General features: G+C 41.4%; 1 protein-coding gene and 1 long non-coding RNA gene across 3 annotated transcripts in view; one reads left to right on the top strand and one right to left on the bottom strand.

Annotated features, from left to right (window-relative positions):
• Positions 1 to 588: 588 nt before the first annotated feature.
• On the bottom strand, positions 589 to 10,245 carry LOC140685047 (uncharacterized). 2 transcript variants are annotated; one of them, XR_012058213.1, is made up of 3 exons: positions 8,925 to 10,245; positions 2,274 to 2,411; positions 589 to 913 (listed from the first exon to the last, which is right to left on the bottom strand). It is a non-coding gene; the product is annotated as an uncharacterized lncRNA (long non-coding RNA). The 2 variants fall into 2 exon arrangements; XR_012058212.1 differs by lacking the exon at positions 589 to 913 and having other exon boundaries at positions 1,962 to 2,411.
• A 147-nt stretch (positions 10,246 to 10,392) lies between these two features.
• Positions 10,393 to 16,231, top strand: part of TRAPPC10 (trafficking protein particle complex subunit 10) — a 37,543-nt gene continuing 31,704 nt past the window's right edge. The window contains exon 1 of the mRNA XM_002189925.7: positions 10,393 to 10,607. Coding sequence (XP_002189961.6) covers positions 10,529 to 10,607 — 79 coding nt within the window. The 5' untranslated portion in view covers positions 10,393 to 10,528. The remainder of the gene's footprint in view (positions 10,608 to 16,231) is intronic.

The following is a 16,231-nucleotide window of genomic DNA, read 5'->3' as shown; positions in this document are numbered from 1 at the left end:
GTTTAATTCCCTTGGGCTTCTCAGAGATTTCAGCACAGGTTCAGAAGTGTCACCCAATCAGTACACCCAGATTTTCCCTTCTGTGTCCCCCAGATGAGGAGATTTGCTATTCCACCCATCAGAAGGGTAAAGGACCTTGCACTTGGTGTGCAACCTGTGCCAAAACAGTACTCACTACCACTCAAGATACAAAACATCACAAGTATATAGCACCTTTACAAAAATTAAGTATCAGAATTTTGTTGTTCCACTTGCAAGAGGAAACCTCATTTCTCAACAGCTTACTGAGGAGGGTTCAAGCTTAGTTTTACTCAGCTTCAGTTTGGTGCTCAGGGCGAGGCTCAGTACCTTTGTGTCTTCAGACACAGCTGAAAAGGACTAACAGGGTGCTAAAAGCAGTGAAGGTTTGTTTGCAGTGCTGCTACAGGACCTGGATCTGAGCAGCATCATCTGTTTGAAATATTTGATGCTGTATTATTTAGGGGGCCAGAGCAGGAACTGATGAGAAATTTCATTGTCCTTTCTCTCCCATCAATGATATATTTTGTTTCACAGCTGTCTCAGTAGCTTTATTCCTAAGAGCACCAGAGTCTAATAGGATCAAAGCCTGGAATAGAAGCCTGTAGTGGAAATATCCTGTGTGGCCTGGATGTCTTTATGATCTCAAAACTTAACGCTACTGCTGAGTCTCTGGTTTTTAGCCCTTCTCCATGAAATCACACATACTCTGTCAATTTAACCCTCTGAGAGGGTCCTGCTGTAATGGCACGACACAGAAATAAAAAGAAGCATTCTGAAGGGGAAGATTCTCATCAGAATATTTACTTCTGTGCTTATTAGAAATGGCTTTCTGGGCCTCTTCTTCAGACTTCATTATTCTTGTAGTACTTCAATTTTGCCACCCAGGGAGGACCTGCCAAAGATAAGCTTGCAAGGGAATCTAATTTGTAATTAATAATGCATTTTAATTTAACTACTAATAATTTTACATTCTAATTTGGAATTGAGCTTTCCCTTGATGAATGCAGAGAAGAGTATTTAAATAATGGTGTAATTCACTCTAAGATTCCCTCCTTCCTTATTCCCATCAGTTTTACATTATCCCTTGGACATGTGTGAGCTCTTCCTCAGGCTGGTGTGATGGGCAGAGATTAAACAATCATCCTTACACGATCCTTAGAATAGATCCTTATTGTCTAGAGAATTGAATTAGAAATTTTATGGTCTCATTCTTACCAACTTCAGTACTCTTCAGAAGCTATTCCTAACAAGGATGATAAATAAATAAACAACCCAGAATTACTATGATATGTTTGCACAAAAGCATAACAGTTTAATAATGTTTCCTGTAATGTGTTTTTTAAAGCAACCACACATCTATGTTTCTAATTGTGTGTAACTAAAAATGAATAAAATTGATATATTCTGGAGGAAAGGGTTGTCAGCCCCCAGCTGAGAGAGTCCAGGTGCAGACTGCAGAGTACAGCTGATAAGAGAACAGTGAATTACCGTGTGAGCTGGGAGCAGGGAACTCTCTGGCTGTGCACAGATTAAATACATCGTGCTCTCTCCAGGCCCTCATGGCAGGCCGTGACAGGTTTCCTGTGGCTGGTGATGAAATCACCTTGCTGGTGGTGGTACCAAAGCACCTGCACTTGAGTTGTGCATGGAAACATCCCATGGTGGTGTCCCTTCACCTCCCCCTTTTCCAAAGGACAGCTGGTGTTCAAATGTTTATCTTCCTGTGCTTCTAACTCCTCTCAGGATAGGGTAACTTTCCAGACAAACAACCCTTTTCTTCTAAGGTCTCCAGTCTCAAGAGGAAGTTCAGAATTATGTTGGTGTGTGACTGTCCCGGGACTCTGCCTTGGGCTCTCTGCCACTCGTACTCGTGGTATAAATGGGAATGAAACTCCTGACACAAACTGTCGCTATTGGACACGAAATGAGTACACAGGAGCTTGGTAAGTTCAAAAGAGAAAAAGATCCAGTTCTATTCAAACACCTGGTATTTATAGAATTCCAAAGGTGACCAGGATTGGAGGATGGAATTACCACCTCTCCAACCACACCGGTCTAAAAATCAATCATTCATTTCTCCCTACCCACAGAGAAATATGTAAACTATTCTATTTATACATGAAATTGTGTGGGAACTCTGACTCTCAGATATGTAAACATTATCAGAAGACTAAAGAAGTTTTATGAGAACTTTAAAACTTTCAAAAGCACTATAAAAGAAAACACTTTTAAAAATCAGGGCAACAACAAACCTCTCTCATGGGTGAGGAGAATTGATTTCCATTTCCACGCAGTTTGAGCTGATGTTCTCATGACAGCTACTACAGCTCCATGCTCAGCAGGGCTGGATAGCAGGGAAGAGGTGGGTGCTCAGGGAGCAGAGGCAGGTGCTACAGAGAAATAGCATCCGTGAAAAACCAGGGAGAGTGCTGGATGCTCTCAGTTTGAATCTTGCAGTTCAAGACCTGCTAATTAGCCCCGTGCCTCCCTGCTGGCAGATGAAATGTTTCTGTTTTGCAGCTTGGGTCTATCGTGAAAATAGTCCAGAGCTGCAGGAACTCCTGGGGCTTGAGAGCCTTCTCTGCCTGCTGGCACCTGACCTTGTTTCTGCCCATACTGGTTGAAAAGTGGTTTGGATTTCAGGGAGCTGTAAAAGGCTCCAAGATCACTGCACTATTAGTTAGTTATTAAACATGTTTGAGTGGCTTGGGAAGTGGATCTAAATGACATGTTGAAGAAGAAGAAAAGGAGGCAAGGGCAGTGGTAGCTCAGCTGCAGATTGAATTCCTCTGGTCTTCAGAATTAGCTTGGAGTAAGGGCTGTCACATCTGCTTTTACCTCTTCTTTCTTTTATGTGATTCATGTGATAGAGGGAGAGCAAGAGCAGTTGCTGACACCATTGGACACGTAACATTAACATACTGGTAAAGATGTTTATACTTTCCTACTCAAAATTTCACACTTTGAACTTGTTCCTCTTTACTGAGGTGGGTTGGTGTGCTTGTAATACACTCAGCACTTGATCTGAGTCCAAATGCCTTTCTCATGTCTGCAAGGTAGAGCTGCCTCTGACAACACAAATGCACTGCCTTTTTGTGGCATCCTCCCTGGATGAGTAGGATTTTAGAGAACTACTCACAGCAAACTGTTTGGAGGAGGAGGAATGTCTGTCTCAAGGGGTACTAGAAGAGAGGCACTGCCAGGAAAGGAGGTTTCTTGCAGTCCCAGAAGGCACAGAGTGATGTTGAAAAGATTGTGAAGATTATGCTGGCCAACTAGCAAGGTACTGATTCTCCCTTGCAGGCCAGCATCTCCTCCTCCTTGCTCCAGCTGCTCTGCCCCGGCTTGCTGGCCAGTATTCCTGTAGATTCCTTTCTTAAATATTTTCAGCATTTCTATGATTTCTCTCTTTTTGCCTCCCCATCTAAAGGCTGTTCACTTTTCCTGACCCTTCCTGAAGGTCTTCAATTGCACATTTCAATTTTGAAATGGTTTTTCCCTCTGGTTTCTCTGTGGTCATTCACAGGTTTCAGAACAGGGACACACAGCAGCTCTTCCACAGTTATTGTAACCTGCTCTGCATTCCCATATTTTCCTAACTCTGGTGATTGGCAACAGTTCACAATACACAGCAGATTGTGCTGCAGAAATCTAGGGATGAATGAAAATATTCTTGAATAGAGCTTCCATGGAAATAGTTTTCCCACACTGGTTCTGTTGCTATTAAATACATTTCTGTCAATGATTAATTCCCAACAATATGAAATAAAAAGCCAACGTTTTGATTATTATGTACCACTAATGATTTGTGGCTGACATACTAATTCAAAAAGAAAGGTGGCTTTTGAAGTACTAATTAAAAAGAAAAAAAGGAATTTACAATCTTATAAAATTATTTTTCCAAATATAAACATCTTGTCATTTTTTTTTCTGTTTCTGCAGGTGTCTGTGATTTCATAAAATTAGATAATTAAAACCAGAATTTCCTCAGTTAAGCTTTCTGTGCTTTTTGGTGACAGTTTTCTGACTGCTAACAGTAATCAAAGTGAAAACATAAAACTATGCATTTAGTTCTCTCCTGACTTCTTGAATAATTCTTCCTTTTGGGTGAAGCTTCCCTCACTAATTCTATAAAACTTAGTTACAGTTATTATGTTGATTTAATTTTAATCCCAAACACTGTATAGAGTGATGGTCATCTCAGTGGAAGCCCATGGACTTCAACATCAATTTCTCCCTAAATAATACTTACCAAAAATACCAAAAGAAAATGTTAAGAAATCCCTACAAGCAAAGATTTATCCTTCAACCTCATCAGAAAAATTTGTTTGAACTTTCCCCAGAGGTGAAAGTTGATGCTCAGCCTAAAAAGGGAGGCTTTCTCTAGAAATTCCTTCAGTTTTTCATTCCAAACCTTGCTACTGTTGAACATTCAAATATTCATCTTCCTCATAAATTTTCTCATCATTTTCAGGTCAGACAGAACTTAAAACTTTGGTTAAAAAGTACCTGTATAAGCTCTCTCCTACTATTCTATCCAGGACTGTCCATCTACAGGCTCAGTTTTAAGTAGTGGTGAAAGTATGTCAAAGTCTGGATGTTATTTCATTAATATCTCTGGCATAATCCTACTCTAAGTCATTGCAGGGAAACCAACACGATCTGTTAAATGAGATTATTGTAAAAACAAGCAGGACTGGATACTGTTCTCCTCCAGCAAGTAGGTTGGGATAGGCAAGAGATCGTGGCAAGAGGTTGGGATAGGCAAGAGGCTGACCCCAGCTGGCCAAAGGGCTTTTCCTTACATACAATACAGTGCCATAAGGTCAGGGTCACCAGGAAAAACTGGGACAGAGAAAGGGAAACTTCTGGCTTCCAAGGTGGCTCCTGCTTGGAGAATGGCTGCTCTGCATGTGGGAGGTGGTGAGTGATTTCCTTTGCTTCATTTCTGTCTCTTCACCTAATGAACTGTTTTTATCTCAAACTATGTTTGAGATAAACTAACAAATGGGAAATGCTTTCCCATTTCTGTTTTTCTTCTTCCCCAGTCCTGCTGGGGATGGGAGAGTGAGTGTTTGTGTGGCTGCTGGCCAGGCATAACCCACTACATCCAGCAGAAATGTTAAGAGTGTAGTCAGATATGGAGAATATCAAGATAAAATTTTTCATGGCAAATCTTTATTTGGATTTGACATGAATGAGAGGCTACAAGAAATTCATGACAGCTATTACTAGCAAATCCAGGGATCCTAGGATCGATCATGGGCCCTGGTTATCTTACAGACAGACAGGTAACACTGGAGAAGGGGAATCAAATTGTCCTGTAGACACTGCTGGTTTTGTCTTCATCATGACTGAAACCTGGTGTAAGAATTTTACTTTCCTCCCGTCAAACCCTCACCTGCTGGTGATCATTTCCTTTCATCAACACCATTCTTTCTGTTTATCTTTTCCCTCCCTGCCTCCCCAAAATAGGATGGTTGTCATAATTTTCAAACTCAGCAGGAACATTTTCAAATGTGGATTTTCCCCTGTAATGGACATTGTATCAAAAGGCAATTAGGGATACACTTAAAGCGCTTCCCTTTCATTTTCCTGCTGCTTAAATATTTGAAACAAATTCACCAAGAGTTGTCTCAATAGTAACCTGAAGACTGACATCATATTTAAGGATTTAATGTTATAACAAAGAGCCAGGATTTAATTAACCTTCTCGCTCTTTGGGAGACCTGAGACACAGGATCCAGTTCCTCAGAAAACCACTGCTGCTTCTCTTGCAGTTACTGAGCTCATTAATCTCTGTGATATGGTTCTTAAGGGCTCTATGTTCCATTTTGACAAAGTGCCAAATATTTTTCAGCCCTGCCTTGCAGAGCACATCATTTAAACAAACCAGTAACAGAAGAGGAGCCAGGGAAAAAAAGAAGGAAATAGAAATTCAGGAGCAGAAAAAGGTGTGGGATATACTGACTTCCTCTGTTTGCCTGAAACCTGTGCCAATGGGCTTGTGCATATAAAATATGATAGAACAGGACAATGAGAAATTTAACCCTTGGTTTACATTAACCACCACACAATACACACAAACAGTACCTCTGAAACCAGTTTCTTCCTCTGAAACAATTCCCATCTTTCAAGTCAGACTTCATTCCTCATCTAGGAGGGAGAGTTCCCAAAAGCCACAGAAACTGCCCAGGAAGCCAGGCTAATCCAAACCCAGCCAGGTAGTACTGATGGGACTGCCACAGAACAACTGGGCAAAATTTTGACAAGAGAAAATTTTGAATTCTGTATGGTAACTTATGCATACTGTTGCAGAGAGAAGCTGTGAACTGAGGGAGAAGTGACAAGGCTGCAGGATCAGAGTGCACAGAGTGAAAGCTGGAAGAACAGACACCAGCTCCTGCTAATGAAACAGTTAATGGAGTGCAGTTAAACCAAGTGAGTGTGATGTGCAGAGTCCGGCTGTGGAAATACAATGAGTTTATGTGCCTTGTTTTGGGAGTCTATTTTTCTGAGCTTGTTTTTCCTGCTAAAGCCCTGTTCCTGTAAACACCCACCCCAGAGTGCTGATGGTGTGTGCTGTGGCCCTGCTCCATCAGCACACCTCTGCTCTGTGCAGAGGCCAGGCTGTGGAGCAGGGATGAAAACAAAGGCTGCTGTGCCCTTCTGTCCACACCAACCTGAAACCCACAGGAAAATGAGATGCACAGACTTGGAAACCAGGAAACTCTTCCTGGTTTAGGAATATACATGCAGTCTTTCCATCCAGTCATACAAATGCCTCTTAGATTAATCTGCTCCTTTATACTGTGCCTCAAAGTCAAGATCCATCCCAGAGGTGACCTACTTGGGCACTAAGCCTGTGGCTGGAATAGCAATGATAATGCTGATACCTAAAAGCACTTGTACAGGCTCTGCCTGGCCATCAGCTGCCTCAAATTCAACTCCTCCTCTCTTACTGACTCCTCATTCAAAGTGCAGGTATAATTCTGCCCTGCAAATGTGGCAACAGGAAAGGTTTAGGCACCTTACACCCAGCAATCTGAAATGGTGAAGAGAATTCCCTTGGCTAAAGAGGCAAGAATTAAATTTTATCTTGCCATACATGCAAGGTTGAAAAATTGGAGTGAACTGTAGCACCACGATGGTTTGGTGTCTGTAATGATTATGTTTTGTGTATATAAGACTAATAGTCACTTAAGACATGTAATGATTTCTAGTAGAGACAGAGAGTATTTTAGCTGGTGTAAAGGTAAAAGGAAAAGCAAAATTCTAGTTACCCTTCAAGTTGTCCCTTTTTCCCTTTTCCACATTTTCCCCAGAAGGAAAATTCCACCCATTCATTTCAAAATACAAGGTAGAATCAGGAAATTGCTGAAGTTCCAATTTCTAAATGCTTGATTTTTTTTTCTTTGTGTTGTTTACTATAAAAATCTACCTTTCCCATCAGAGACCAGTCAATTTCACTTCCCTGTCAAATTGACTTTCAAGTATTTTTGGCAATTAAACACCTGAGACACAATGAAAAGCTGTTTTCCTTAGTCTTCTTGCCTATATTAATGAGCCTGTCTTGTTTTTTGGGAGGGAGAAGATGGTTTACAAATAAACCACAGATGGAGATGTGTTTGCTTCACTTGTTATCATAAACAGCAAGTAGGGCTAGGACAGGGGTTTTATTTTGGTTGGTTAGTTTGTTTTTGATAGAAACAACTATACTGCACCATAAAAACTAGAGAGGAAATTGAATTATTTATCAAATTCTATAGCAAATAAAATGTTAATGCCAATGAACTACTGGCCTTAGCTCTAATCTCTGAGAAAAGGGGATAAATACATTTGACTTGGGCTTACCTGTTTCCCTACCTGTGCGGTTCAGCACCATTTGACAGATGCACAAAGTCAGTTTGTGCATCTGAATTACTTTGGAGCTTACTGGGAAGAATTTCTAATTTTTTTATAAGCATACAAAGAGTGTTTTTTCTTTTCTATTTCAGTGAATAATTTTTGCCACACACTTATACTGTAAAACAGTGTTTAAGTGATGCCAGTTTTAAAATAAAATTGTACAATGGTATGTCTTGACTCTAACAGCACTAAAAAATATTTGTGTCCAGCTGCTCACCTAAACCTGAATATCAGATTAAAAGTTTTTATTGTGCTATATAAGATTCTGAAAGTTTGACTGTGCTAAGGAAATAAGTTACAACCAAGGTGAAAGTGAATTTCTGTGCAAATGTTGGTGAAAATATTCAAATAGGAAACAAACAATATCCCCACAGTAAAATGGTAGAGATAAAACTGGGAGTATTCAGCAGTATTAAGGGATGAAATATGTTACAAGGACCCTGTAATTATTTTTTAATCAACATTATAAGAAAATAGGGTTACGGTTTTACTGAAAGAAAATTCTAAACAATTGACTTCTGTAAACATTTGAACATAAGCACAATGTCACTGTGCCATGAAGAGTTATGATTAATTCACAGATTACGTATAGTCCTACCTGAGGTTACATTTGGCTTCACACATGTATGCTGTGTTTTCCATTTTTTACCCCTTATGGTAAGCTACTTTCAATATGTTCTTCTAGTTCTTACTCACTTTTATTTGAGACAGTAAGTGCAAACCCTCTGAATCTAGGATTCTTGAATCTGAAGAAACTGCAGATGACCAAGGTGAACAGTAAATTTATTTAAAAGAAAGGAATAGCATCTCAGTCTAAAGTAAAACAAGGGTCAATTTTATGGATCTAATACCACTAATTAGACCCAAGAGAAGTGTAATGGGGCATTATTATCTCTATGCATTTAAAACCCTACATTATAAACCATTAAACTTCAAGGGCCATATTCACTTATATATTAGAAATCAGTGGAAAACATGATCCCTAATGCACTTACTCCCACTGAAATAGCTGGAAACAGCCACAGGAATGACACATCAGGCATCTCCCCACGAAGCTCACCAAAGCCTCACAGAAGTCCTGCAATGGATTCAAATAAGATTAATTTTAATAAAGAGCATCTCTTTTATGAGAAGAGCCTGAAGGAGCAAGGCCTGTTTAGTCTACAGAAGGCTGAGAAAGGATCTCATCCATACATATAAATATCTCCCAGGAGGGTGCCAAGAGGATGGTGCCAGACTCTTCAGTGGTGCCCAGCAGCAAGACAGGGAGCAATGGGCATAACTAAAACATGAGAAGTTTCACCCCTAGACAAGGAGGAACTTATTTCCATGGAGGTGGCAGAGCTCTGGAACAGCTGCCCAGGAGGGAGTGGAGTGTCCCTCTCTGGAGACATTCCAGTCCCATCTGGACACGCTCCTGTGTCACTGCTCTGGGTGACCCTGCCTTGGCAGGGGGATGCACTGGGTGATCTCCAGAGGTCACAGAGTCATCTCCAGAGGTCACTCCAACCCATTCCATGATTCACCCTGTGAAAAACGCCTATCACTTGGTTTTTAAAATTTTTAAAGTTTAATAATAATAAAATGGTTATAAAAATAGTAATACAATTAGAGTAATAAAGTTTAGAGTTAGGACAATTACAAGACAATAAAAACCAAAGAATTACGGATGTCCAGATGCTCTCGGACACTAAGTCACGAAAAGCATACCTTGTGAACAAAGATAACCTTAAAAACAATACCCTGTTGTATATTCATATATCATTCATGGTTATGCATACATTCTATTTAAAACAAGAACTCTGTTGTGTGTCAACTGTTTCCTATAATCCCCAAGGCGTCTTCACGTCTGAGCAAGGCCTGAAGAAATTAGCTTCTTCTGATAAGAAAGCCATAAATTCCTCTTCTCTTGGAAGATTCAGGTGTTCCTCGAAGCGAGTATCTAAAACAAAAACCTAAAAAAAAATTCCTAAAAAAAACCTCCCTCCACATACATAGTCTCTAATACATAGTCTCTATTTTAACATTATGCTGGAACCTAAAACTATATTTAAGACACTACTTAAGGGAATTAATACAGCATAAGTTTGTAACATTACACACATAATATCCACTGTAATATCTGCGAAAAGCCAATAAGATACGCGTTTTCCAGCACGCCGTTCCCGCCGGCTGTCAGGGCTCAGGGCGGCGCGGGGGCTCCGTCCCTCAGGCACCTCGCGGCGTCCCTCAGGGCAGCCCCGCCCGGGACCCTCCCCGTGCCCGGGACCCTCCCCGTGCCCGGGCCGCGCTTCCCCCGCATCCCCCACCGCATTTCCCCTTTTCCGGGTTCCCCGGCGGCGTTGCTCCCCGGAAGCGGTAATGCCAGCCCGGTGATCCAGGAAGCGGATGAGCCTCTCCCGCCCGCCTTCCCCTCCGGAGCGGCGCTGCGGGGACGCGGGGAAGGGGGTGGGGGGAGGCGGGGGGGGGGCGGCAGCGGCGGCGGCACCGGCACCACTCCCGGCCCGGCCCGGCCCGGCCCGGCCCGGCCCAGCCCCCCGGCCGTGTTTCCATGGCGCCGGGCGGGCGGGGGAGCCGGGGCTGACGACCCCGCCCGCTGATGGACCCCGCCGAGGAGGAGGAGGGCAGGGAGAAGCCCCCTGTGATCTACACCATGGAGAACAAGCCCATCGTGACCTGTGAGTGTGGGGCTGCGGGTGCGGCCGGTGCCCCCTGCGGGCCCCGAGGCAGGCAGGAGCGGGTGGATGGTTCTGGGGGGCTCCCGCAGCTCCGGGTGGGGACAGAGCGCCTTCAAAAGGGATCTGATGGCTGGGTTTGCCTCTTCACTGCTTCCCTCCCTTTCTGATGGCAGTGGGCAAACTTGGGTTGTTTCTGTGGTAAATAACAAGAGGAATGTCGTGCTCAGAGGTGTTTAGGGGAAGAGGGTGAGATATGAGAATAAATCGTGAACCCCAAACTTCCTGCCAGCGAGCTCTGTGTGGCTTTACCGGTGCTAAGAGAAGTTGCGAGGAGGCATCCTCTGCGGCGATCCCACTGATGCATTGCCACTGACATTAGACTTTAATCTTCAGCTGTTGTGCATTGGTTCCATCCCTGAGACGGTTTAGTTCACCAAAACGGGATCTCCTGCTTCCAGCGATGAATTAGTTCTTTCAGGTATCAGAGACAGGCAGGCGGTCCTGATGTAAAACGGGATCCCTCCTGCTCTCACATGTATAGAGGGGTGCACTCGAAGTTCACTTAAAACAAATACCTGGACTAGGCTGGGCCTTAGGAAGCATTTCTTTAACAGGAGAAGGGTCAAGCACTGGACGAGGCTCCTTAGAGAGCTGTCTAAGTCCGTCCCTACTCTGTCAGTGTCTAAGAGATATTTGGACAGTGCCCTTAACGTGCTATAACTTTTGGTCAGCCCTGAAGTGGTCATGTAGTTGGACCAGATGATCCTGGTAGGTTCCTTCCAACCGGAATAGTCTTTTTATTCTAACTACATCCCTAATGTTGTCAATAAAAATGTGAAGTGAATGAAATCAGCCTAGAGAATTCTGCTTCTTCTTTTTTAACGAAAGGTAGCCAGTGGCTGGTTTTAGTCAGAAGTATCTCTACTGATGATGTAACAAAATACATATTTGCACTTTATCACTAGAACACTGGGAATGCTTTATGTGCCTGTGAAATAGAAACTTGTTTCACTGTTCTGTGTAGTCTTATTATGGAGTCAGCATTTATTGGTGATTAAGGTCTTAGACCTTACTTAGAAAAAGTATCCAACTGTAACCTTGTAGCTGTATAATTGTGGAACTCTGTGTGTATATATTTTGTCCAGAATATTTTATAAATGCGCTTTTTTCTGTCTTAAACATTTTTCCTTTTTTTGAATGCAGTTCATAAGCTGAAGTGAACAGGATCTGTCCTGAATCTTCTTTGCTCACCTATTTCAAGAATTTTGAAAGCCATTTCACTTCAGATTTAAAGTCAGAAAAAATGTGCATATCAGAAACATCTGGAGGACATAGCTTGCTGGTGTTAATGCTACAGTTCAGGCTGTGGGGGCTTGCTTTTTAGATTTTCTGGTTTTATGTTTATTCAGCATTGGAGAATCTCCATGTGTGTGGCAGGGGGACTTGGTGGTGCAGGTCAGTCTTCACTGTTCCTGTATGATATAAGTAACATTTTAATCTGTTGAAGTTCACAAAGTTTTACCTCAGGGTAAAACCTTGGGTTTTTTGTTAGTGGGTGCTGAAAAGAACTCTGGTCCCTTTGTACAAGGAAATTTTCAAACTTCCAAACACGAACTTTAACCAAATTTCAATCAAGCCCAGTTGTCTGATATTGAAAACAGTAGTAATTTTGTATGGTGAGTGAGCATACATTATGGCTGTAAAATGTTTTGTTCTTTTCCCCATCCAGTATGGTAGCAGCAGACTTACAAATGAGATAGGAGGTGGGCATTATGTGTCATTTGTATGCCTCACTCCTGGACTGAAGGAATCATTTCTAGTGCCCTGGACAAGCACAAGAGTAGTATCTTTACTGGTATGGACTAGAGTGGCTTGTTCTGAGACAGCCTAACTCAGGAGTTTAAGTTAATTCAGCAAAAGTGCTCAGAGATTACCCCTCTGGTGAATGTAGTTAGGGTGACTTGCTACATTTTAAACCAAAACATTTTATTTCAATGGGGAATGCATTTTACTATAAGTGCTTTAGTTTCTCGTCTTCTCTGTTCAGAGAAGTGGAGTACTTGGAGACTGTAGTATTTCAAATAAGTGCATTCACCAGTAATGACTTAGTTGAAGGGAAGCTCCTCTAAGCATTTTATTGCCAGAGATCTACAGAGAGGTGTGGCTTGGCCTTCCAGGGCAAGGATTGATTTGGTGCTGGTTTATTGCAAAACACATTAAAAGCCATGGTATTAGAAACTGCTCAACAAACACAGTTTATCTTTTGTCTGTGGTTCCAGTTTCAGGCAGTTGGAGTTGCCTGGGATAAGTGTTCCACCCAGAAGGAGCACCTGGGGGAAAACCAGACCTGTGAGAGGATGACTGGGTTCTGATTATATGAAGTAAGAGTGAAGGTTAAATGAGGGTGCTTTTCAGAACAGATTTCCTTTTGCTACAAGATTCAGATTAATCTCTGTCAGGTAATTTTTTTGCAACATGAAATAACTCCTGTTAACTCTTAAGGTTTGTTCTTAATAAGAGAGAACTGAAGAGGGAGTTTTGTTCGTAGTGAAACTTCTTTTCAACACTGTGCATATCAGAGTTGTTTTGTAAACTAGTGTTTTTACCTACTTGAAATAAATTTGACAGTGCTCTGAAACGAATGCTTCTTTGGTAAAGAGAGTTATGCTTTCAAATCTACGAGTTAGTCTACATTGTAACAGTAGTTATTTGCTATATTGGCACAACTCTGAATTCAGCACTCTGTGTACAGGCTTTGGCCTATGGGAAAAAATGGCAGGTTCCACATGTCTTGGACATCTGATGCCAGTTGCAAATGCAGTTTTTGTCAGTACTTTTTTCATGTCAGTGCTGTAACTTGATTATTTTGCCCTCAAAAGCTGTGTGTAAGTGAATTAGCCTTATTTTTATTGTGTTTTCATCACTGGAAACACCTGTAGTTTTAACAGAGACTTTTTAGATTCATAGAATTTGGCAAGGCATGACAAACTTCTGGAGGCTCTTTCTCTGGGCATACAGACAACCATATTTTCCAAGTGTGGGATAAGCAGTGTATTCACAGAAAGTTGCTGTTCCTTTATGTGTTTTCCCTTTTCTCAGTATGGCAGCACCCTTGAGTGTTAAATCACTCTTGTCCGGTAGGACCGAGTGTCATGATGACTCAATTCCAAATTAATTTGAGCCATATTTTTTACACTGTCAGTCTTACTCGGTTCCAAAGCCACTGGGGAGTTTTGCTGTCCAGCTGTGGTTCTGCTCTCTCTGGCAGGTTACTTTGTGAACTCTCAATTCATTTGTAGCAATTTATCTGCATTGCTACCAGACCTGGTAAGCTTACAAAGTGTTTTGAGTCATCTTACAGCTTTCTCACTGCTGTAGAAGGATTATTTTTAGCTTCATTAATTTTTTTGGTTTTTTTTGCAGAGGCAAGTTGAGTGTTTGCATCAAACATCTTGAACTTGAGTAGTTTCTGTAAAATGTTGACTTTACAAAATCTCTAAGCCAGTGCAGATTGCTTTCCTAGGAAACACAAACAATGTTGTTTCCTTCTCAGGAATCCTGTTTGAAACTTTGAGAAAGTCTTTGGAGCTTCAGTATAATGTTGTTGGACATATATATCAGCCAAAGAACTCATCCTTATGTAGCTGATTTGCACTTAAATTATTTACTCTATCCACATGAAGAGAAGGCTGAAGACTAAAGGCAATTCTGCAAGATGAAGTAATTATTAGGTTTTTCAGAGCTTTCCTAACAAGGTGTTCTTTTGTAATTATCTTCATGCAGTTGTGGAATATTCCATTATCAGCTCATAGTATCTGTTTATATTGTCTGCTGTCTGTTTATGTTGTGTGTTTGCATGTTTGCTCTCACTGTCAATAATCTGTTTTAGCACAATGTTTATGTATATTTGGAGAGAATGGCATGCATCATTTTTATCAGGTCCATGTTCAGAATGTGCTGTGATACAGCAACAGAAAAACCATCAGCAAATGCTTTGTAGGCCCAAGAATAGAAAATGTTTGCAATTATCTACAGCAGAAACAGAAAGATTAATAAAAGTAAGGGGTGGGGAGGGAAAGGGAAGAATTTTGCATCTTTTTGTGCAATTTTGTGGTGAAAATAAATACTTGCAGTTAAGAATATTGTTCTGGGACTGGAGGAGCTTGATTCAAAAGTTCTCCTGTTACTAGTAGATAGATATAATAAAAAAATGTGCCAGCAAGAAATGGGATGTAGCCCAAGTGATTAAAATGATTTGCTGCTGGTGAGACCATTTAACAGCTATATCCTATAAATTCATTTTCCTTGTTCTCGGCCAGAACTCCTGCCTGCATTGTAAGTCATCACTGTTGTGTAGTTGATACATTATTCTGTGCTTAAATATTTGATTACATTTGTCATGAGAAGAACTGGCAAATACTTGTTAGTTTTAACCTGTTTTACAGATTCAGAAGCTCAGCAGTGGAGTTTTGCTAAAAGGATTTTCTTCTAGTGAATCAGCTATGGTTTTTTATATAGCAATTAAGCTGTGCTATGTTTTGGTTTTTAGACCTCTTTTGAATATGAATTTGAGTTGGGAGGGAGGAGGACCTTTAAAAGATGTAAATATAAAAACTTTGCCAAAACTTCAGGTAGATCCACTTCTTACAGGCTAGTGATTTAAGAAAAAAGATCCATAGTAGAACTTTTTGAAAAATAAGTGGGGTCGGAAAGTTTAGCTGTGCATGATACTTGGAGATAAAACCCAAACAAAACTATGAAGTGTAGTCTTTGGGCCTGTGTTCTTTTAAAGGTATTCAAAGCCTTTTATCTCAGTTGACTGGGCTTGTCATTGGTATCAAAGGAAAATATTTGTCTTCTTTAGTCATCTGACCTCAGGAGTTTTTGTTTTAAACTGCCTGTGTAGTTAGTGGGTTAGGATAATTTCCTCTAGAGGGAAAAAAAAAAAAATCACTGCGGTATATTTAGATACTGTAGCGACAAATCCTCTAAGCATCTAAGAAGTTTGGAAACTGTTAGGAAAAAAGAGATTATTGGGGATTTTGGTAGTTTTAGGCAGGCATGCCTAAAAAATGTCAATATTTTATGGTTCTTTGGTATTAGACAGCTGCTACAAAGAGTGTGTGTTCCCCTTGGAAATCCTGGTTAGGTGGTCATTCCGGTTTTCATTGTTCCTGTACAAATTTAGAGTAGAGCAAGTGTCCTAGATAGGGAAAGAGGGAAGGGAAGAAGGCTGCACTGATTTGATCTACCAAAATACCGGGAAGAAAGACAAGGAGGAAAGAATCACAGAATTGTTTGGATTGGAAAAGACTTTAAAGATCGTCCTGTTCCAAACCCCTGCCATGAGCAGGGACACCTTACACTATCCCAAGTTGCTCCAAGCCCCATCCTGCCTGACCTTGAACACTTCCAGGGATGGGGCAGCTACAGCTTCTCTGGGCACCCTGTGCCAGCACCTGCCCACCCTCACAGGGAAGAATTTCATCCTGATATCTAAATCTACCCCCTTTCAGCTTAAAGCCATTGCCCCTTGTTCTGTCACTCCAGGCCTTTGTACAATGTCCCTCTCCAACTCTCTTGGAGGCCCTTTAGGCACTGGAAGGGGCTCTAAGGTCTCTTCT

Source organism: Taeniopygia guttata, chromosome 1 (genome assembly GCF_048771995.1).
Source record: "Taeniopygia guttata chromosome 1, bTaeGut7.mat, whole genome shotgun sequence".
NCBI classification, from domain to species: Eukaryota; Metazoa; Chordata; class Aves; order Passeriformes; family Estrildidae; genus Taeniopygia; species Taeniopygia guttata.
Note: the sequence above shows the minus strand (reverse complement) of the source record. Positions and strands in the feature narration are given on the sequence as shown.